This window comes from Seriola dumerili, unplaced genomic scaffold (assembly GCF_002260705.1).
Source record: "Seriola dumerili isolate Sdu_G_001 unplaced genomic scaffold, Sdu_1.0 BDQW01000110.1, whole genome shotgun sequence".
Lineage (NCBI taxonomy): Eukaryota > Metazoa > Chordata > Actinopteri > Carangiformes > Carangidae > Seriola > Seriola dumerili.
The window spans coordinates 9,022,941-9,045,649 of record NW_019174365.1 but is presented as its reverse complement, the minus strand read 5'-3'; the positions used below and the strand labels follow the sequence as shown (position 1 = coordinate 9,045,649).

Genomic DNA, 22,709 nt, shown 5'->3' with positions numbered 1-22,709 from the left:
GTCATCTCACAGCTATTCTCAGTATGAAAACTGTGTGACACACAGTCTGAAAAAATGTACTTGTTTATATCCTGGTATTTGAAGAATTAAAAAAAATAATTATTTCGATAAATGTAATAGTTCCATCTGAACCCAAATCTCTGATTGTAAATGTTTCTTTAAAAAAATTGTTTCTTTGTTAGTGAATAGGGAAACGCAGTGCTGAAACAATTAGATAGAATTAAATTGATTAGTGTATCAGAAAATTAATGGCCAATAATTTCGATAATAAATTCATCATTTAGGTCATTTATCAAGCAAAGATCCCAAACATTTGGTGGTTCCATTTTCTTGAATATGAGAATTCACAAATTTCCTAAGATTTATATCAGCACATATTGAAAATATTTGGGTTTTTGGCAGTTCAAGAAAAAAAAAGGCTGTTTTAAGATGTAACTGTGGACTCCTTTGATGTGTGACGGGCATTATTTTACTATTCATTGACTTTTTATAGACTAAACAATTAATTTTAAAAAACAGCAGACAGATTAATCAGCAACAAAAATAATGATTAGGTCCAGTCCTCAATCCCAACACTAAAAATAAAATTAATGAAAGGAGTGGACGAAGGGTGGTTGCAGCTCTAGTGGCAGACAAAATAATTACTGCTCACTCCTTTTCATTCCCTACAGTTCTCTGCTCTCCCTGCAGTTAACACCAGCGGTCATTTTTGAGTGTCAAGGACCTCGCACTTGGGGTTTGGGGAGGTGGCCCCTCAATTAGCGAGCCACGCGCCTTTGGAAGAAAGAGGAACTCCATGAGGAGTCCTTAAAGAACTGGCCTCTGTTCACTCTGCTCTGACCCTGTGACCCCAGGGTCACAGGTCACAATACACTCCCATCTGGAGCTGTGTTATCAGCTGTGTGACGAAGGGGACAGACACCAACCTTCTGCATTCAGGCAGAGCTCGAACAGAGACTCCTCTCTGAACATCCGCTTGCCTTTCACCATTTGATCAGGTCTGATTATGTGGATCTGTCTTTTTAATTGAGCTGGAACAGAAGGAAGGAGGGTTGCACGCAAACACATTGCACACCGGGGGAGCTGCCTGGAGCAACTAAAACCCTGTATTTTTGGCCACTGAGCAGCACTAATGCAGATATTTTTCGGCCTAAATGTCTTGCTCAGTGGCATATTGCTGAGAGAGAAAAGTGGCTCTTGTTTACCTTGATATGAAACTGCGCTCACACATGTTGCATTCTGCACATACAAAAATATTGATGATGAAAAAGTTGGCTACATGTGTTTTTGGCATATCTAATGGTGGTCCTAAATTTACTATTAAAATAATGCTACTCGACACTTTTTTGATTATATTTTGTTTTATTGATCTGAATATACAAATAAATGATAATCTATTATTATAGGTTACGATGAGATAAGACTTTATTGATCCTCAGGGGTATGCGGACTATATACAGCCAATAAAATTACTGCTCTAAGCACACTGAATTTCTGGGTTTCTGAGTGTAAATCTGCTGAATTACAAGTTCCCAGAGCCCAAAGTGATGTCTTCAATTGCTTGTTTAGTCTGATTTATAATCCAACTCCCCAAAATATCCAATTTACATTCATATAAAACAGATAAAAGCAGCAGGTGTTTGGGACTTTGCTTAATAAATAACCTACCACTAAGCTGTTGACAGTGCAAAGGGCTTAATTTGTACTCTGTCATGTCCATGTATGTCTTTATTGTTAAAAATGAAAAGAATGAAAATGGTTGATGACTATAAAAGAGCATACTGTAAACTAAAGTGAACTATTTTGGCCATCTGCCTGCAATGATTTAAAAAAGGATTTACACTGTATCTAATAAAATGCACAACTGTCTAAAATATGCAGGCCTACACATCAGGTTGTAGGTGTATGCTAGTTTCCTTCTGGTGATTTCAGTGTTTGCTGTGCATAAGCCAGGGGGATATTTTTCTCAAATGACTGCAAACTGTCTGATTCACTTTAATCATCAACATATATTTACTGCAAAACTTTCACCTGGTTAAAAAAGGACAGCCACTATACTGTATGCCTCACACAACGAGAGACACACAAGAGAATAACAGCATATTGAAGTGTGCAGTAGCAAAGTGGAGATATTTTCTGTAAGGTAGTTGGAATATAAGTGGTTTGGGTGGTTTTGCAATGTGACTGCTCAATAGCACATCAACAAAATAAGCAGCCAGTTGTAAGAATTGCAAGATTCAAAGCTGAAGTACCCAAATAACAGAGGTAACACATATTTAGCCAAACACAAATGGTTCTGAATATCTGAAATCCATCATTTATCTCACTAAACAATAAGTCTCTGTAGCAGTTTTGTTTGTTTCAGCTTCTCTAATGTTAATATGATCATGATCAAAATATTTTATTAGGACTCAGCTGTGATATCAAACACTTCAGTGTTCCCTGACATTTTGCCATTTGTTTCCTTTAAGCCACTCCAACAAATCACAGCACAATGATGCCATCTGGTGGCAGAATAACTATTACCTACTATCATCTGCTGTCTATGAACGATACTACACAAAGTGTCCTTCAGACAGAAACCTCTCAGGACTTGTTTAAACACTGCTATCGGTATAATAAAATAACATGACCTGTTAGTCACGTCAGGGAAAGACAACAGAGGACATAAGCAGTAACAAACACTTAAATGTTAATTTTTACGATCAAACCAATTGTTTGTGGAGTAAAATAACCAGGTGGGGTTGGGGGTAACTTTCATAGTTTATTCCCTTGCATGTGCATCAGGTGTTTGAGTAGCGCTCGTTTAAGTCACTCTGAGGGCAAGCATAGTGACATAAATTTCTTTTGGGTGGCCGTGTCTAATTCTGGGCCATCTGTAAGGTTTCACTGTGCGTGAAGGGAGGCCCGCCAAAAGGACATTGCAGTAGTCGAGGCGGGGGATAACTATAGCCTGGACCAAGAGTTTGGTGGCGTCTTGCTCAAAGGTTGAACCATTTGCTGGCTAATAAGCTAGTTAACCAGCTACGCTAACAAGCCAGGTATGGTTAGCGCAGACACCGACACGTGCTAATTAGTGCTAACATATAAATAAAATAACACTAGAATTTCACTCACCTCAAAAAACAGGAGCGCCGGCTTCCTCACGTCCTGTTAGTCAAATGACAGCACACCAAGGCATATTATCTGTCCGATATACATCACCAACAACACCACACCACATTCAGCGACTAGAGGTAATGCCAAACAAACAGCTAACGGCTAGCCACGTGATGGTACACACCTGTCAGCGGCCACGCCCTCAATTGTACATAACTCCACTAAAATAAAATAAAAACTGGTGAGTTATATAGAAATTAACTCTCGTACAGTTGTCATGGAAGGGGGATATTACTTATAAAGACCAAAACCGTTTTTTGAACCGGGCTGTAACATAGAGACATGTTTACTCCTGCTGTAAATTTGAGCACTTTTGACATGGAGCGAGCCTCAAGTGGCCATTCGAAGAACTGCAGTTCTTGGCGCTTCCATGCTGGCGGCAACGGAAGTTTCCGCTTGGGGCGCACGTGCACATCATATTGGTCACCTGACCTTGATTGTGTTGTTGTTGTTGTTGTTGTTGTTGTTGTTGTTTTTATAGCCTTTGAAATTATATTAGAGTTAGGAAGTCTTTACAAAAATTGACACCCCACTTTTTCTTTGACTGTCAGTTTTGTTGATGAGAATTAATCTCAACGTATTTACTTTTACAAATTTTTAGCGCAGTTAGAATATTTCAGAAATACTTCTGAATACTTCAGAAATACTAAAAAGAAATAAGCTTCCCAGGTGGAGCTCCTATATGACAGAAGAACAGGGTCTAGTTCACTTCCCCAATGGATTTCGCTTCATTTAAGGAATTCAAAGGTTTTTATCAAAATCCTCCTTTCAATGTCATCTTTTCCCTCTTAAAACGCCTTGTACATTGTGGAATCTCTACTTTTTCTGTTAACACACAGACTAAATCACCAAAAATCAGGGTCAGCTTTTCATTACTATGTCCACCTCACACATGAAATGAAGCCCACACACAGTGCTAAGGGTAAAATAAGAGAACAATTTATTCTTCGCTCTGTTCTACAAAACTTTATTACAACATAAAGCTGACGAACAAAACTGTGTCTGCTGGAAATCAAAGGTTTCTCTTGGAAAAATGCGGACAGCAATCACAGGTGTGAAAACTAATATATGTACAGTATTTATTGACTATTTGTTATGGTTGACTTTGTGCTTTGGAGTTGTAGGTTTCTTTGAAAAGCAGGAAAATATCTGTATTCCTACATTACACTGAAAACAAAAATCTCTGTTGGATAGAACGGTCTTGAAGACATTAGCACCATTTCATAAAAAGGTTCTTGATGTAAAACCACAAATAGAATAGCTATTAATGTAGATTTGGAGCTGGCATAGTAATTTACTGTATTTCTTTCTAGTGAAAAGGACTCATCGGGTAATCACTTTACCTAAACCTCTTTTTAGCTCCACCACTCACTGCATTAACCCTTAAAAATCTCCTTAGAACTTACATTAGAAAGTGTTTTAAAGGACATCAAAAAATAGGAATGTTTTTTAAGTAAACAGTGTCTCTGTCAGAAGAAACTAGAGCCTTTGTGTGCACTCAGGCTCCTTGGCAAAGTGGAGCTTCAGTTCTGTGTTTTCTATGTTTTTGTGGTTCATTTTGTCCTGTTTGAGCATTCATTGGTAAAAGCACTCGGTTCTTTACACCTTGTCATGTTACAACAGCAGAGTTTAAGAAAACAAGACAAGGAAAGCATGGCTGTTTTTTAAAACTTGATGTCCCAGTACTGTGGTGTCTCCTTAGTGGCTTCAAATTCGTCTTCACCTGCTGCAAAGTTGTTGTTGTTGGTCAGTGATGTCACCTCAGGGTGCTGGGTGGAACCTCCAGCCTCTGAAAATAAAGAAATTATGTGAATTTTTGAGTATTTTTTCCTGTGCATGCTTTAATCTTATGTATAACACCACATTTTAAAATTCTTTTTTAGTTTTTTTTTTGCTTTTATATTTTATCTCCCTTTGTTCTTATTTTCTTCTTTTATGTGTAAGATGTTTATTCATCCTGAAAGTGCAGACTATAAATGCAATCACCAAGCCCTATATCAGACATAGTGTACAAGAAGATCACTGCCATCTGTACATTTCATGAAGGGTTCAGGAAATAAAGATTGTTTTTGTCAGGGATTAAGCTAATCTCTTATCTTACCAGGGAAGCACAGAATTTGGGGCCTCTCCCACATGCCTCCAGACAGACACCTGATCAGAGGATTTAGTCTCTGCTGGAAACCCGCGGCACAACGATAACGTACAACTGCATTAGTTTCATATCTCTGTCGAGTTTTTCCGAATATGGAGGCATTTCGGACCTTTGGTGGTGGACCACATGAGGCTGTTGGAAGAGAGAAACACTTCAGATCTCATATTTATTCACAACTTTGTACCCATGATTTGTTCAACTGATGTATGGTGATGTAATAACCCAAAATAACCACATGAGGGAGCTGAGCCCATTCATAAGGAGCTTTAAATAATGACTTCAGTGTTCATTCTCTTTCATTTACTCACAGGTGCCTTTCTTGCAGGTGTAGGCCAGGTGATAGTTGCAGGGCACATCACTCCAGCGTCCATCATCGTGCCACACCATCACCACACAGTCTTCTCCAGAGAGAAAATAGCTGTCCGGCTGCCCTCTGTACCAGTTCTCATACAGCTGTAAACATGGAGAGAAAAGAGATTTAAGCTTTCAGATCTTTAGATTTATTTATTTTTTGCATGCAAGGATATAATAATCATAACATACTGTATGGAAATCTGAAGTCTGTGCATGTGTTCTATGACTTTATATCACACAATAGTACTCTATTTTTTAGGTAGGGTACAACTCTGTTAATGTTTGATAAACTAAAATGAGTTAAGATTTGTTTTTGGTGAAATAAAAAAAGGTATCAAAGCAATATAATCTGGGTCCAAGTTTTCCCAAGTATATGATGTAATAAATGGGTTGAATCATAAACAAGAAAATAATTTGCTTAATGTCAAATAATTAGAGAATCAACACAAATCAAACAACCACTATCAAAAAATGGAGAAATCTAATAAATGAAGTATGAAAATGGAAGAAGAAAATACCGAATGTTTGGTAAGGTTTTCAGCATCTTAACTACATTTTGCTTCATCTAAGAGGTGTTCATCTTTCTGTGATGCTCTGTGAAATGTTTGGTGGTCACACAGTATGGTAGCCTACAAGCATGTCTATATGTTTCTCCTGGTTTCTAATATTACTCACCAGTGGGTTGCCATCAGACCAACGGAAATCATCCTCGATGGTCTTATCGTTCAGACCAGTCCACTGGTATTCTTTGTAGTTGCCTGGGGAGGAGGACAATAAGATAAATTAGAAAAAACAAAAACCTCACTCCTCATGAAACAATAAATAAATAAAGTATCTAATTTCCTGTATGTACAAACAGTCGGCACAGTGAACCTACTGTTGATGTAATTCTGTTCCTCAGGGGTCATGATGGACACCAGGTGAGCTCCCTGCATGCGACAGTGCTGCTCTGCGACCTCCCAGCTCAGACGCTGGCTGAAGTGTCGGTAACAGAAACCGTGAAACTTGTCCCAGCCGGGTTCACATTGCTCCAAGTCTGAGAGAAACACAGAGGAGGAGAACGGAAGCCTTTAGACATACAGGTGCAGACATACATACATGCGTGATTTATCCCTAAATGCTAAATTGCTTTGAGTAAATGCATGGGAAGATTAACACAGACACCCAGAAACCAGCCAATAGGCATCTCCTATGCTGAATTCTAACTACTTTGCCATGTGACAGTTTGTTTGAGGTAATTTGATCAAACAAACGTTTTTATTATTGGCACATTAGTGGCACATGAAGTTGATAATGCAGGACCCACCTTAGTTTGTATTGTACTTTCTTACTGGTACAACGGCTTGACATTTTTCTTTTTTATTGATCTCTTATGTGACCAGGAAAGCCTTGTTTTGATTAAAAGCGAAAATGGGCAGCAACAATAATGACTCACAGACAAACAACATAGGAAATATGACACAACATATATCACAAAATCTGACTGAAACAGCAATGTGATGATAAAATCAGAAATAAAATTTAAATTTTGTAATTGGTAAAATTACCATCAGCACCAGGGGCTTTTGGTGCCCTTGGGGGTCTGGGGGACCCAGGCACCTGCTTTCCCCAGTTGGTAATCCTGATTTCCACATAAAAAAACAGTAGGGAGCTCACCGGTTTGACAGAAGTCTCCTCCATACGTTGGCAAACAGAGACATTTAATCTGCCCATCTCGGTCTGTGCAGGTGCCTCCATTTAAACAGGGGTCGTCCAAACAGGCATCTGAAACACAACAGAGGTCCAGTCATTAGGAGATGAATCTGATGCTTATACTACATGAGAGCAAAGGACACAGTATGTATACAATATGTTATTGTTAAGAGTGCACAGAAACAGAAAGATTTGCATGTGCAAGTACAAATGAAAGCAAGAGAATTATCAGAAAGAGGTGGATTTGGTGAATCAAAAAGGCAGCTCACAATTAATATTACTGTCTTTTTCTAAAAAAGAAATCTTGAAATCAAGTATCAAATCTATTGTGCATGTATCCTCTGTAAAAAAAAATGTAATTATGTGCAACAAAAACATTAAGATATATATGCACATGAGTTAAATTAATATACATATACGGAGAGGAAAATAAACACGTAGAACGAGTGGAACATTTCAGGACACATCCTCAGATAAAATGCATCATGCATAAAAAAAAGCATCATCATCCACATATGCCAACAGATGGCAGCAGAGGACAAACTTCAGAGAGTGTCAAACCCCTCAGGTCCTTTTCTCGCAGCAGGTTTGGGTGAGTCTTCCAAGATAATCTTTCTGTCTTTTTCTCCCATTCCTCCTTAATGATCAACTTTTCATACTTGTATATGGTGGAGCCTTAACAATGACGAATGATATCACACTGTGTGACTGGGTCGTATTAATTAAAAAGGACATCAGTAGGCATGTCACTCAAAACAAAGCAAAATTTTCTTCCTCATAACCAGTTTCTATACTATCTATATCTATATACATGTTTCTTGTGTTTAATATGCCAACACATTATACTTGGAGAAACCCAACAATGTTCCTTTTGAAATGCAATGACACAGTCACACATGATAATCATCAGACATTGCTGTGATTTGTTTCAGTAACTACTCTCTACCAAAGTATACTATCTTGCTTGTGTGCAGGAGTAGAAATAGCTTCAATTGGTTGTTACATATTTCAGTATGTCACACATGTCATGGGGGATACAAATACATAATAGTGCATGTTGATTGAGACATCTGGCACCTTGGGTTTCTACAGTGAAACATCCTCTTCTGATGATAGGTGTTTCAACCTTTATACCTGTGTACATTCATTAAACACTCTAACAAAATCTCACAAAGGCCCATTATTCAGAATTTGACTGAACTAAGTTGAAGGGGTGAAAAAAAATTATTTCAAGCGCCTTGCGGTGGCTGTTGCATCATGTGACAGTTCAATTAACTCTTAAACAATGTCATGAATTAATAATTTATCATTTCTTTTCACATAAAACATGTTCTTTCTTATGCTAGGTTGACATTTGTGTCACATATTTGGAAAATGATGACTTCGTGTTGTCTAACTCCTGTATGGATGATTACACTGTAAAAAGGAAATATCTCTTCAGCTTAAGCAAGTGTTAGCATCAGAGGGTAGTTATTTTAAAGCCCTGAAGAAAAAAGAGGGATTGTTTCAGTTTAAATTTCTAAATTTGTTAAAGAAGGCAAAATGGTGGCAGTGTGTCCAAACTGAAATGAAACATTTTACAAGTGGTTTTGGTTTATTTGTTTCCTCTGACACCCTATAAACAAGAACTCTGTGGTGTCTGTCATTATACTTAACACTCACATACTACTATTTAGACTGATCTTTTTGAGTCAGTGTGTGTATGAAAGGTAATAACTGCCTTACACAAGACTAATGAGGATCATATGCAGTCAAAGTAAAACTGGGGCATGGAAAACCATTGAGATGCCTTTGAAGTTTTAAGTATAAAACAATGAAACCTGTCACAAGTTTTTGCAGCACTAAGGTTCAATTCTCACTCTGTGAAGAGTCTACATGATGTATTTTACAGTTGTAGTATAGTTTTCCTCACGTCTATAAATTGCCTGTAGGTGATGATGTGAGTTTGGTAATTACTGAATGAGTGGTGGCTTTCCCACTGTGTTTCTCAGCCTTTACAAGTTGCAGACTCTCCAGTATTTCATCACTATGAACAGTCCTATATGTAAACTGCTCACCAAATTAAGGCGTATTGGAGATGCTGAAGTCGAGATTAAATGTGAAAAAACATGCTACACAGATATGCAATTGCAAATGCTTTCCCTACTTTTTCATCACCATGAATAGTAAAACTCTAACAGTAAAAAAAGTGCATAAAATCATAATCAATAAAACAAAACTGTACCTGCAACCTTGGATTAATTGTAGCGTGTTAGTGGGTTTAAGTTTGACTTGTAGCAGATGTGGACAAATCTGACATGATGTACATCATCACCACCATGATAAATGCAGTGAAATATTTTGTCCTCCATTCAGCGGTTCTTGTGTATCAGCTGCTTTTTCTTGTAATTTATTTTTAATTAACTTTTTCTTCTTTTTTTTTTAAATCATTGCCTTCCCAAGAATAATGATACTCATGAGTCATTATATTTTCAATTACTGTGTATATTGTTTTGTTAATATACTTTTTAAATAAGATTTTGTAGAATATATATTTGGAGAGGCTCTAGTCCTGAATGTAATTGCAAACATGCTGAGTGAAGCTGCTGCACAAGGCGAGTCAATTATCACCAGAAATATGGGTGACTGGAACGATTATCTTATCTTTAAATAATCTGAAAGTGCCTGTATGGAGCCAAATGCAGTGCCACTCTGGTTCGTAATATCTTTGCACCATTATAAATTCTGTTTTTAAGTTCTGCTGAAGAACTGTGCTGCATCACTTTGATGTAACTAAGTTCCCCTCTAATGAAATGTCCTCTATAAATAAAATTCCCTCGTTCTCTGATTAAAATATTAGACTTGTAACAACCCATTGTGTTGAACAGCACTTCCCTGGATTAGTTTACAATGGAAATTGTTATGCCAATTATGCCAGTTCTGCAGAAACCCATTTTTCCCACACATTGTTACATGTAGTGAAAGTTCTGACTTACCATGAAGATTTTTACTTTTACTTTTAACTTTTTTCTTTTCTTGGCGGAACTGGGTTTCCTTAGAGGTTTCTGAGGCTGCTTTATTTAGTTGTAGAAACTACAAAATGACTAAACTAATCTCAATATATCTTATATACTGAGACATTTCAAATTTCAAACTAAAATGTTTGAGATCGTAGGAAAACAAAATAACAGATTTAAACTGATGGCAAGACGAGAAACAAACATCACTTAGTTGACTTTATCATTATCACACCTAAAAACACAATACTGTACAAATCTTGAATGATTATGATTAAACAATAGAACATGATCTAAGTATGAAACATTAATGTCCCAAATAAGAACATTCAAAAACTTGTTGCTAAGTGTTACCACTCACAACCAATCATCACTGAACAATATTTGTGCTTATAAACATAATAATAATCTGTGCTTCTGGTACTAAACTATCTAAAATAGCAATAGTCTGAAAATCTGAGGAAAGAGAACAGTTTTTAACAGTTGATGATCTGACAGTTATGGATTAAATATAATACATTATTGCGATAGCACTGGTCAGTGCTGTTACATTCAATGTAAATGCTGTTACAGAGTCCCTTTAAAATGTTACTTCCAGATTACTGCAAAAAACATGGTGAGTTTTGACAGTTAGCAGGAAGAAAATGATGGTGCAGAGAATAATTTGCACTTGTTTGGTGAAGGGATTATTTTCTGAAAACAAAATCCACTGATCAATGTTCTGTGAAATGTTTACTGCTGTAACCATCACTCTTGCATAAAACCATGTGTCATGTAGTAGAAGCACTAAAACACTCATTCAAGCATACCACTATATTACAGTACTTCACAGAAGTCAATCTTTGGATGAGGAAGAAAACATCATGCATAACAAGACTGGACTGTTGACAAATGTCAAATGGGAGCTGTCCCGGTGTGAGTATCTTGAAGGGGAGGTGGGATCACAAGGACAGAAGTGAGAAGTGGGAGGAGTCAGAAGGGTGAGTGGACTTTCTGAGACAAGTGAAACAAACGTGGGAAGTCATTTGAAAAGGAGGGGAGGTGTTTTACAGAAAAATGGAATAAAGGCAGGTTGGGGCAGAGGACAGACCAGGGATTTTAGTGGATCATTGCGTCGAGTAGCAAGAGGAGGACGGTTAGGCTGATGAGAGTGGCTTTAACATTACCTGAAGCTTTCCCTGTACCGCCTACAGCTGCCCTCTCATTGGGCAAGATAAGCAGAGTGGGCGGCTGGGTGAGACTAAACTCAACATCCACCAGACCCTGATCCACTGGTGGTATGAGGTGCATCACCTTCTGGGGCTCTGTCGTCTTGTGGTGAACACTTGCTGTTGAGGTTGTCGGGCTCCAGCTGCGTCTGGACCAGTGTGTGGTGGTTGTGATGGTGGCGGTAGTTGTCTTTGTGGTATCAGCAGTGGGTTTTGTACTTAAGGAGGCATCTAAAGCTGCTGTGGAGGTGATGGAGGAGGTTTTTCTGCTGTACTCAAGATCATTCAGAGATTCTTGGGGTCCAGTTGTGGTGGTCAGCAGAGCCCAGTTAGATGTTTGAGAATCAAGAGGAAAGATGGTAAATTCCTCCTCAACAGCTGAGGCAATGGAAGCCTCTTCCTCTAAGGCTGAGGCAATGTTAGCTTCTTCTTCTAAGGGTGGGGAAACATTAGCTTTTTCTTCAAGGGTTGGGGCGACACTACCTTCTTCTTCAATGGTTGGAGCAATGTAAGCTTCTTCTTCAAGGGTTGGGGTGACGTTAGCTTCTACTTCAAGGGTTGGGGAAATGTTAGCTTCTTCTTCTATGGTTGGGGAAACAGCTTTTTCTTCAAGGGTTGGGGAGACTTTAGCTTCTTCAAGAGTTGGCGCAACATTTGCTTCTTCAAGAGTCAGGGAAACAGTAGCTTCTTCAAGGGTTGGAGCAATGTGAGCTTCTTCTTCAAGTACTGGGGCAATGTCAGCTTCTTCTTCAACCAATGGAGCAACACTAGTTTCTTCTTCATAAGTTGGGAAAACTGTAGCTTCCTCTTCCGGTGAAAAAGAAACTTCGGCTTCTTCTTGGGGCAAAGTTGGTGCAACTTTAACTTCATCCTCAAGGTTTGGGGTAACTATAATGTCCCCTTCAGGGGCTGGGGAAACTTTAACTTCCTGTTCCAGTGAAAAGGATACTTTAGCCTCTTCAATTGTTGGGGAAACTTTAACTTCCTCTTCAGGGACTCGGCTAACTGTAACATCCTCTTCAAGGGTTGGAACAACTTCAATTTCTTCTCCAAGGATTGCAGCAACTGTACCAGGCTCTTGTCCACTTGCCTCTTCATAAGCAGTGGTCACAGTATTTAAATACACTCGGTATGATGATGTCTGATACTGTGCTGTGGTGGAATCAGGAGGCAACTGAGAGGTGTTGAACTCCTCTGGAGACTCAGTGGTAGCTAAACTTACTCCAGAAACAAGGTTTTCTTCAGCCTTTGTCGGGTGCAGCCGTTTTTCCTCACTTTCTGTGGTGACTGTGTCCTCAGTTTCTAAGCTTGTACTTCCTTCCTGTTTAGAAATGGAAGACTCCCATAATTGTGGTGCTGTGGAGAGGATATCGAAGCCCAGATTGTCAATATTTTGTGACCCGGATGAAGACGTTGGATCTGGGAGTACAGTCTGAGTGTCAGCTGGAGCGCTGCTAGCTATAGCGGAAAGTGATGGATGAGTGGTGAAGCTGGAAGTGGAATAATCTGATGTTGAGATGAAGCTGACCACTTCAACGTCAAGGTCACTCTCTGGAAAAAACAAAACAAAACAAGTTTAAAGTTTTAACTATCTAAGTGTCTGAAGTAGCTCTATTAAGATACTGATGGTTCTAACCATGCTAGCATATGGCTCTATGGACTGCAGTGTTGGTCCACCACTTTGGTCCAGACTGAAATATCTCAACATCTACTGAAGGGATTAAGATGAAATTTTGCACAAATATCCCTGGTCCCAAGAGAACAAATCTCCCTATGTTTGGCTATGCCTTGATTATTCCACTCTACCATGGGGTTGACATTTTTTGGCTTGAAAGGCCAATTGATAATCGGTGGATTGCCATGAAATTTGTCGCAGCTAGTGCCAAAAGGATGACTTTGTATGTGTCAAGTACTTTGGTTTAAGAACAAATACTGTACAAACTAATGACATTCCCATCAGCCTTGGTTATATTTTGTGTTTAGTGCTAGTTAGCAAACGTTAGCATGCTTACACATTAAACTAAGATGATGAACATGGAAAACATTATACATGCTAATCATCAGCATGTTAGCATTGTCATTGTGTACATGTTGGTATTAAGCTAAGTACAGCCTCACAGAGCTGCTAGCATGGCTGTAGACTGTTTTATATTATAATGCTATTAAATTCATACCTTGAGAACTATCTCCAGATCCATCAAGAGGGAGCCACAGTGAAGTTAGGTTTTTGGTGGGAGCTTGGGTAGTTTGTGTAAGAAGCTCTCCTTCTTCTCTTGGTGACTGAGTCATGTTTGACATCTGCCAAGGCTCTGCTACTGTTGCCTCTTCCATCTTCACCTGGAGCATGTTGTCAGGAGTCATTGAGGTTGCCTCCAGGATATTCTCCTCTTGAGTATAGTTGCTCTCTGTAATGCTGTAATTGGCCTGTGATCTGTTTAAACCAAAGTTGGGCTCTTGTATTTCTGGAGAATCCTTCGGCCTCTCAGATGGTTGCGTAAACTCTTCAGGGTTTGTGTCTGGTGTTGTCTGGTTATGTGTGTGAGGTTCATATGATGGTTCAGGAAACCCTGTGGTGTTTTCAAATTCAAATTGGTGAAAGGTGAAGTTCAAGTTCTGGTGGGAATCTGTCTCATTGTAAACACTGGGCAGTAATGATGTGTTTTGTGAGAAATTGTAGGTTTCTGTGCTGCTGGTGCTGTTCCACAGTGCTGCAGGATTCTGGGAGTGAGAGCTCATTTCTGAAGGAGATGAAGTTTCATTAAACAGTTTTAGGTAGTCCGATGTGGATGTGGTGTTGAGAGGAGACTCTGTTGTGTCTGATATTACTGTTGAGTGTGTGTCAACCAGGTTTTCCTCAGTGGAAGATTGGGAGACAAAGGGAAAAGATTCAAGCGCACTTTGAGCCTCTCGCTCCACTTGCTCAGCATGTTGGTTCAGTTTCAGCTCTTGATCTGGTTCCGTAAGAATAACTACATCTTGTCCAAAGTCTTCAGGCTCTGTGGCCATGTAGTCCATAGGAGAGTCAGTGGGAGCAATTCTGTTATCTGTAGAAGACAGATAAGTAGTTAAAAAATATGATATAACAGCTATGAAAACAACTTTAGACTATCTCTTTACAGTTTAATTACATACATACAAATTGTAAATAATATAATAATAATATCAGAATGTCCACAAAATGTTTTTATATAATATGTATTTCATAAATAGCAAAGCAAAGGATTGATTACTGTGTGCCTATAGTATTCATAGTTAACATTTTTGTTCAAATGAGCAGTAATGAACAGTTTATATGCACATCCAATACATCTTTGACATGCAATTTAAATTCTATTTAATGCACAATCATTTTTTAGGCACAAAACAGAAAACTCACCTTTCAAACAATAAACGTCATGAAGGCTGGACGGCTCTGGGAAGCCAGTTTGGTTGCTGAAGCGGTAAAGGGTTTTGACACCTGTCTGAGGGCCTCCGCAGCGCTCTCTGGGGGTTATGATGGGATAACGCACACTGCCATCAGACAGCCAGCCAGGGCTGCAACGGTCCAGACCTTCACTCCATGCCAAGTACAGCTGTGCTGTTGTAGCCAGCTCTGCCCCTGCAGCTCTGCAGTATGCCTGTGCTTCATCAAATGACAGCTGCTGTGGGACGGGGTCGTGGAACACCTCTCCTACAAACACAAAATATTCATATAAAGTTTCATTATTTTATTTTATAGTATGTACAGTATTTGTTTATTCAGATCACTGAATTTCTCATGGTTATATGCAGATATAGCCTGAGATAAATTGGTGTGACAGATAATATTGGCTGAATGTTCCTTATTCAAAACAGACCTGTCCTATTTAGTACAAATGTTACACACAATTCTCACTATAACAATAAAATTTAGGGGCTCAAAAATGGTGAAATAAATACTGGCTGATATATTGTTATTGTTGCTTTTTAGCTCTAAAATACTGATATCAGTACTGTCCTAAAAAAATCTAACATCAGTGAGGTTTTAGCTATAGAAATATGTGATATTATTCATACCATCAATTTGTTCCACGTAACAATAAACATCAAAAAGATCATCTGGGTCCATTGTCCCGTAGTTTCTCACTCCTGGTTGCCCATCCATGTCTCCATAGCAACCTTCACGGGGCACTTGGATTGGGTATCTGGGAGAATGGAAAGAGTCAGCATTTCTTATGTAACATTAACTTCTTAACGTTTGTCTGAACAGCAAGTCAGTGTTAACAATTCATTCATACTGAGCATCCACGTTAAAAACCACAGATTCTGTAATTTCTAAAAAAAAAAAAAAAGTAGATCATATCAGGCTTGATTTTGGGAAAATGTGAATGAAAGACTAAACAATGTAACTGGCACAGGTTTGAGTGCTTGAGTATTTGTGCAGTTTGAGTGTGAGCATCATACAGAAGACTCAGCGGTGATGAAATACCTGACAGACTGGTCTGCCAGCCAGCCTGCATCACACTGCTCATATCCGTCATAATAAGCCGCCAGCAGCTGGTCAGCGGTGGCGATTTCTGCCCCGATGGCCTCACAAGCCCTCTGGGCCTGATGGAAGGAAAACGCATACCGGCCCAAAGCATCTCTGTAGTGAAATACAACACCTAAACACACAAAGTAAACACACATTATGAACACTTTTAGATTGAGAGTATACAAATCATTCCATTAATAATACCATGAAGAACGACTTTACCAGCTAAAGTAACAGCAAAATCAGTCAGGGGCATCGTGGTAGCCACACAGGAAGCACAACATACTGTGCATAATCCCATTAATACACCAATTCCTATTGTTACAATGCAAACAAAAGGTTTGACAATGATCCATGTCTGCCGTTTTGTTACCTTTGACTTTGAGTTGTACGAGGTCACTGGCGTCCTCCAGGCCCTGCTGTACCTCGCAGCGATAGTGACCCGAGTCACTGGAGCGCAAATCTCCCAGCCAGAGTGACAGGTCATCTGGGGAAGATGTGTGGTTGAGCAATGCCGCACGATCTATGTACGCTTCATTGACCTTCACCCTTTGACCCCGCGCCACCAAGATCTGCGTCTCCACCCCACCAGACACCACAGTCCACTTGACCCGCGGTTCGACCGGGGAAGAGGAGGAAGTGGTAGGTGTGGAGGACAGAGACACGAAGCAGGGGATGGAGATGGAGCTGCCCAGTGGGGCAAAAACCGGATCTGATTGGGGGATGTTCACCTGGAGGGACTGGACGTCATCTGCAGAAAAAAAGACAGAGGATACAGAGCGTGAAGAGCGGAGCGGTTCTGTAACTTTGCTGAGAATCATTCCCTCACTATTAAACGGACCTTTGTATTCTTTGCTTATAACTGAATGACAAACTCAGAATCCTCTGACACAGAGTATTTTATGTCATATTATGACTCATAAATATTTTCACTAAAAGTAAGAGATAATGGTAAAATGTAGACGTACCATATGCAGATGGTGTTTGGGTGGGGAAGGCCAGAGTGAGACGGCACACTGCACAGAGAAGTGGTAGAATCTGGACATGTCTACGGAGATAAAGAGATAAACACAATCAAAACTAAGACAAGATTCATTTTTGACACAGATGAGTAGATTCAGGAAGGAAAGGACATAAAAAGTGATGAATGAATGATTCATCTCCAGTTTCCAATTTCACACATATTTAACCTTTAATAGGCAGAGCAATTTCTGATACCGGAAGTCATGTATTGTGTTGGTTCAGCTAGTCAGGGGAACACGCTCCATTGAGCTAGCCGAATTGATTTATTGTAATATTAAAGGTCACAACCTGTATAACAGTGCCTCCACCACAGCATCCACCTACTGTGGTTTTAGTCTTGCACATGTACATATAGCTGGGGGAAAAGGCAGTATCTGAGTCTTAGCTCATTTGTATTTAATATGATTTGCTGCTTTCATGTAACATAATTTAGGGCTGAATATTATCACTGGAAATAGAGAAGATACATTCTGTAAAAACAAATGAGAACTTCATGAGGGCAGATAAACCCAAAACTCCAACTAACTTATAAATTGAAGCAAGAAACAAAGTTGACCATAGAATCTGCCTTTGGGAGTAGATGTCATTTAAACTGCCATCAGAATTAAAAAGAAAAAGAAACATTATTCCTGTAATGTACATACTTAGCATTATACCGAGAGTCATTTCTAGTAGTCAGCCTACTCTCATTCATATGGATGGGGTAGGAAAATGTTATTTCTGGGTGATCTGTGAATGAGCCAAATTTACAAGTCTAATTTTCATTGTGTAAAATAACACCAGAAAGACCTCTGTGTATAATGCAATAAAATGTCAAAAAAATTGAATCAACACCTCTACAGTTTCAAACTCGACTGAACTGAACATTACAACCTTTGCTGAGTGCACCTAGTACACTTGTAACTGGGCATATACATCATACATTTAGAGAAAAAATCTGCTAAATTGGACAGAGAGGTTCTTTGTTTTACAGACATCGTAACACTGGAGCAGAATCGTTGTGTAAAACACCGACACAAGTCCCATAAAATACTGAAAAATGTATCTCAAAGCTCAACCAGTCAGTATGAAAGAGCAACCTTTCTGGTTTTCAAAGGGAAGCAGGGAGCACAGGCTCCTGACCACAGGCCATTCATCACCTCCGGGAGCTAATGACACGGCGTCTCAGCCCAGCGGCATCCTGCCAGCGCTCCGTCACCAGTCTGGCCCTGTTATTAACCCAGCAGGCATGGCAGGACGCTCACAGTGACCTCACTCAACCTCCTGAGGCGGCCATGATGAAGCTGCAAATGTTCATTTATCATTATTCATCCAAAGTGTCTTTTTTTTAACTTAGAAACGTGGCACAGTTTTAATGTTGATATCAAAGTGTCTCTTCCTTCTCTGGTAATTTAAAACATCTATATCATGTTTAGTATCACACTGGTTAGTTAGCAGTTACAAAAAAATGACATACTTTTACATATATTTTACTAACAATATGTGCATCATCAGGCATCAATGAATCTACCATTATCAAGTAATGCCAATTAAACTTAGCAAAGAGACAGCATAATGTTATCACAAAAATATGATACTCATTCTTTGTTTTTCTAAAGGTTTTCTTGGAGCAATTAGTTCTAATTTTTTTCAGCTGTGAGCTGCTCCTCCATTTCTTTTGGACATTGCATTATGGGACAGCACTGTCAAAAAGAAAGGGTGTTTGTTTTGTCACTTTTCCAGTGTGACCACACCAGAGAGCGTGAAAATGAGGGAGAGGCTGAATGTAACGAAGGGGTTTCTGATATGATGATATACTCATGTTGTTTCAGAGGAGGTATTTGTGCTTGCTTTGCTTTAAACAAGAAAAACTTAACAAAGACGTCCCAGATCAGAGTTTGACTGCTGCTGATGTCACCGAAACAACAAAACTCTTGATGGGCAGAAGAACCTCCAAAGAAACCCATAGCAAAGCACAGAGAAGGTACTGTGCATGTGCATGTGTGTGTGTGTGTGTGTGTGTGTGTGTGTGTGTGTGTGTGTGTGAACTTGCTTCATTTATATCAAGATGAGGATGAATAAACAGCCGTAAGATAGCAGTATGTCTCACTAAGTTTTGACACAAGCAGCCTCATTCTGAGCCTCAGGGCGTCACACTCGGATACACAGACGCTCATCAAAATCTCCACATATCATCACTGGAGCTGTCTTCTTTAATGTGAAAGCTAAATAATAGCTGAGTAGTAATACCGACGAGATCAGAGGACCGAGTCTGTAAATCAAACGCATCCTTCGTAAGCAGCTGACACAAACGCAGCTCACTAAATTGTGACATATTAAATGGCTGTCTTTGATGGCAGAATAATTGTCCCCTGTTTCCTCACCAGCTGGGTGGACTCCACAAAGCTGGTATCACTATTAGTATTCTTGACAAGAAAATCTCTCACTAAAAAGCGAGCAGTGGGCCAGGAGGACAGCTGCACACTGTGCTTTCACTTCATACCAACTCCCTTACAAAAGGCTTCAGGCAAAATTAAAGGACAGGACACTGGCACACTTGCTTGCTCTTTCTCTCGCTCTTTTCAGGGATGGAAAAGCAAAGTTTTAAACCACTACGAATGAGCAGGATTCGCACAAAGGAAACGGCCACATTAAGACACTGCACACTCTTTCAAACGGTATAGCTGTTGTGAGAGTTGTGTGCGTATGTGCTGACACATGTGGTTTCGCCTCATCGTCAGGCGCTCTGCAGTTCTGCTCTTTTTAATGTGAGTAACCAACGAAGGCAAGTCAAGCTAAAAAATCAATGCCGACCCACTGCATTTACAGGTCTAGAAACTGCAGCCAGTGCATTATCCACAAGCAGAACTAATCCAGTCCCCTCCTCCCGCAGACGCAGACAAGTAAGTGAGAGTTGACTGACATGTTGGTCATCAGTGGAGCAGACACATGAAAAATCAGGCTCAAAATAACACTGGCCAGCTTGGATTCTTCATGCAAGAAGTAATGGTAAACAAGGAACATATAATTAGATGCCGAGGTCCCTGTCGGCGCTGCGCTGACAACAGAAACCTGCTTGATACATCTTGTGGGTGGTCTCTGCAGCAGTCTGCATCATGGTCAGGTCAGACAAACCTCGTCTCCACCAATAAGATGGAAAATGACTGCTGATCCCAGTTCAGCCAGTTCAAACACGCAGAGACACTAGTTTGACTGATGTAAGCTCTGTGGAGAGCCGAGCTGGAACTGACTTTGGCACTAATTGGTCTATGATAAAATACAGTAGGGATCTCTCAAAATGCACAGTGAGTGTGTTTTGACAAGGCAGACATCCACTCAGCCTTAAGTTTCTGTCTACCACATGAGCATTGTGGCTTTATCCCTCTTCTTTCATCTCCAGTTTTTTTTTTAATTTAAGATTTCAGATTTATTGACTCAAGGGTATGGAGTTCAAACAAAATATACAATAGGAATGAAGTTGAGGAATGGCCAGTTTAAATAGTACTTTTTCCCCATTATTCCTTACTATCATTACTCTCCTCCACCCCACCCACTGTTGATACTTAGCAGAAATCTCCTAATCTAAAATCAGAAACTCCATATTTTTTATTGCTGCTCATCTAGTCTTTGTGGGTAATCGTCGGATTTCTGGTCAACAAAAAATAGGATTCACTTTGCACACATTGTAGAGGTCAGGCTCTCAGTTCCTGCACTAACCCTTAGCAACCTCTGTAGAAATGAAACCCCAAAGACTAGATCCCACAAACTCATCTATGCTGATGACATCTGCCTGATTACTTAAGCACCAGATCTTAAATCACTGAAGAAGTTAATCACCGAAGTTGGAGTCATTCTTCAAAATCAGGCACCAAACACCATCAAAATGTCACCCATTAAATGCATCATCTCAACACAAAGGCTGCCAAAGAATTAAAGTGAGTGGAAACTGAAACACTATTCTTCACAGGATACTGTCCTTTAGGGGAGAGGACTGAGGTGAAGCTCAGAAACAACCTCATCTGTGAACCTGAAGGCAGCAGATGGTGTCCAGTCATCTCCTCACTGTTTATCGCAACGTGGCCTCTGTGTACTTAAGTTTCCCCTGTCAGACCCCGGTCAGACTATTCACTAAACACCACTCCTCTGGCTGCCAGCACCATCAAACGTAAGCGCCTCCACACATCTGATGAGTTGCACATGCTCAAAGGATTCACCCCCACCTCCAAAACTACATTTCACAGACATCTCCGATAAACCAAATGTCTGTCTCCTAACAAGATGGCAGTTTTGGCAAAGACACCCACCAGATGATTCACCACCCAGTACGAATGGGAAAGATTCAAAGGATGCTTCAAACAAACACCTGATCTCAGTCCTGACTCAACAACTCCATGGACGGACCACAGCCTGTGCATGGCCTGCCTATTATAAACCACTTGGCTGTGAACTCCCTCTCTGCCTGGAAATCAGGGTGTCTCCAGTCTGAGCTCTGCCATGTGTTACTGACAATAAAACAATGACTAGAGTTGAATGAAGGCAATGAATGAACTACTGAATACCATTATCCTGTCAAGAACTCTTTAATTTGAGACTCTTAAACAGTCAACTATTCATATACATTCAGTGATTCAAGATCTGCTTCACTCTCCCAGCAGATACAAAGGTGGCTGCCAGCTTTAGGACTTTACTTTAACCAAATAAATAGATACATTTGTGCTTTTATTACATCTTACATCTTGATTTACCCTTCCCTTTCCTCAAGCTTTTTATGGATTATTTTAAGAAATAAATAGGAAAGTTTACTTATAAAACCCAATATTACAAATCAAAAAATTTGCCTCAAGGATCTTTACTTTCTGCTCCAAAGTTTACAAAACAGAAAGAAAATGACTTTTTCAATGACCTCAAAATAACACATATGAGTGAAATAGGAGTTCAATCTGGTTCGTCTTTGGGGACACAACTAAATACATATTATACATATACATAAACTTTAACTTCAGCTTCATCTACAGACTTGTAATTAATCAAATTACTATTATGCAGTAACATTAGTTCATTATGTTGCCCTACCTGATATTCACTTTGCCTGGAAATTCATTCATTCATTATTTATTGTGAAAATTTGAATCACTGAAAAAAAAAAAATCCATGATTTCGGCTGCAGTTCAAAGCTCTGAGTGACAAGGCTAGATAACAAGAGTTACTACATCACCTGAGATGCCTCCACCCTTGTTCCCTATGTAACATGCAGCACTCCATCAAAGCCCATTCATAAAATGGCCGATGAAATTCTACCCATTCCTAAAACAAATACAAGTGAAATTAACTTTATAGAAATTCAGCATGAATGTTAAGGGTGAGGTTATTGAGTCAGCATCTGCTTTTGTTTGCTTCATGTTTGAGTTAGACTACCGCATTCAGGTTTTGATGGCTCATAATGAGCGGCTCTGATTATTATTATTAGGATTTGATGATCGTGGGCTACAATTTGTGAATGTTTGGTGAGGAAGAACCAGTGTTTTCAGTTTCACTTGCTCCAGAGTTACGCATCAGACCAGAGAGCCATCAGATAAGAGGAATCTTTAAAAGTTCACTGCTCTACCTGTCCATTACTGAGGTCCACCTGAGCCCCAAGGTGCAGCACAGAAAAT

At 39.6% G+C, this 22,709-nt stretch overlaps 1 protein-coding gene across 1 annotated transcript; it reads right to left on the bottom strand.

The window, feature by feature from the left end:
- Positions 1 to 4,171: 4,171 nt before the first annotated feature.
- On the bottom strand, positions 4,172 to 22,668 carry LOC111223126 (brevican core protein-like). The gene is made up of 14 exons (XM_022747153.1): positions 22,661 to 22,668; positions 17,022 to 17,101; positions 16,427 to 16,804; positions 16,009 to 16,183; positions 15,597 to 15,724; positions 14,938 to 15,231; positions 13,736 to 14,605; positions 11,520 to 13,112; positions 7,322 to 7,429; positions 6,543 to 6,701; positions 6,341 to 6,423; positions 5,620 to 5,764; positions 5,261 to 5,443; positions 4,172 to 4,948 (listed from the first exon to the last, which is right to left on the bottom strand). The coding sequence occupies exons 1-14, from the start codon at positions 22,666 to 22,668 to the stop codon at positions 4,824 to 4,826; spliced, it is 4,329 nt and encodes a 1,442-aa protein (XP_022602874.1). The 3' UTR covers positions 4,172 to 4,823.
- Between the last annotated feature and the right edge of the window lie 41 nt (positions 22,669 to 22,709).

Coding starts and splice junctions, on each gene's coding strand:
- LOC111223126 (XM_022747153.1), bottom strand. Junction 15,725..16,008: donor CTGGCAGACCAGTCTGTCAG/GTATTTCATCAC, acceptor CCATTCTCCCAG/ATACCCAATCCAAGTGCCCC. Junction 5,765..6,340: donor GGTCTGATGGCAACCCACTG/GTGAGTAATATT, acceptor CCATGTTTACAG/CTGTATGAGAACTGGTACAG.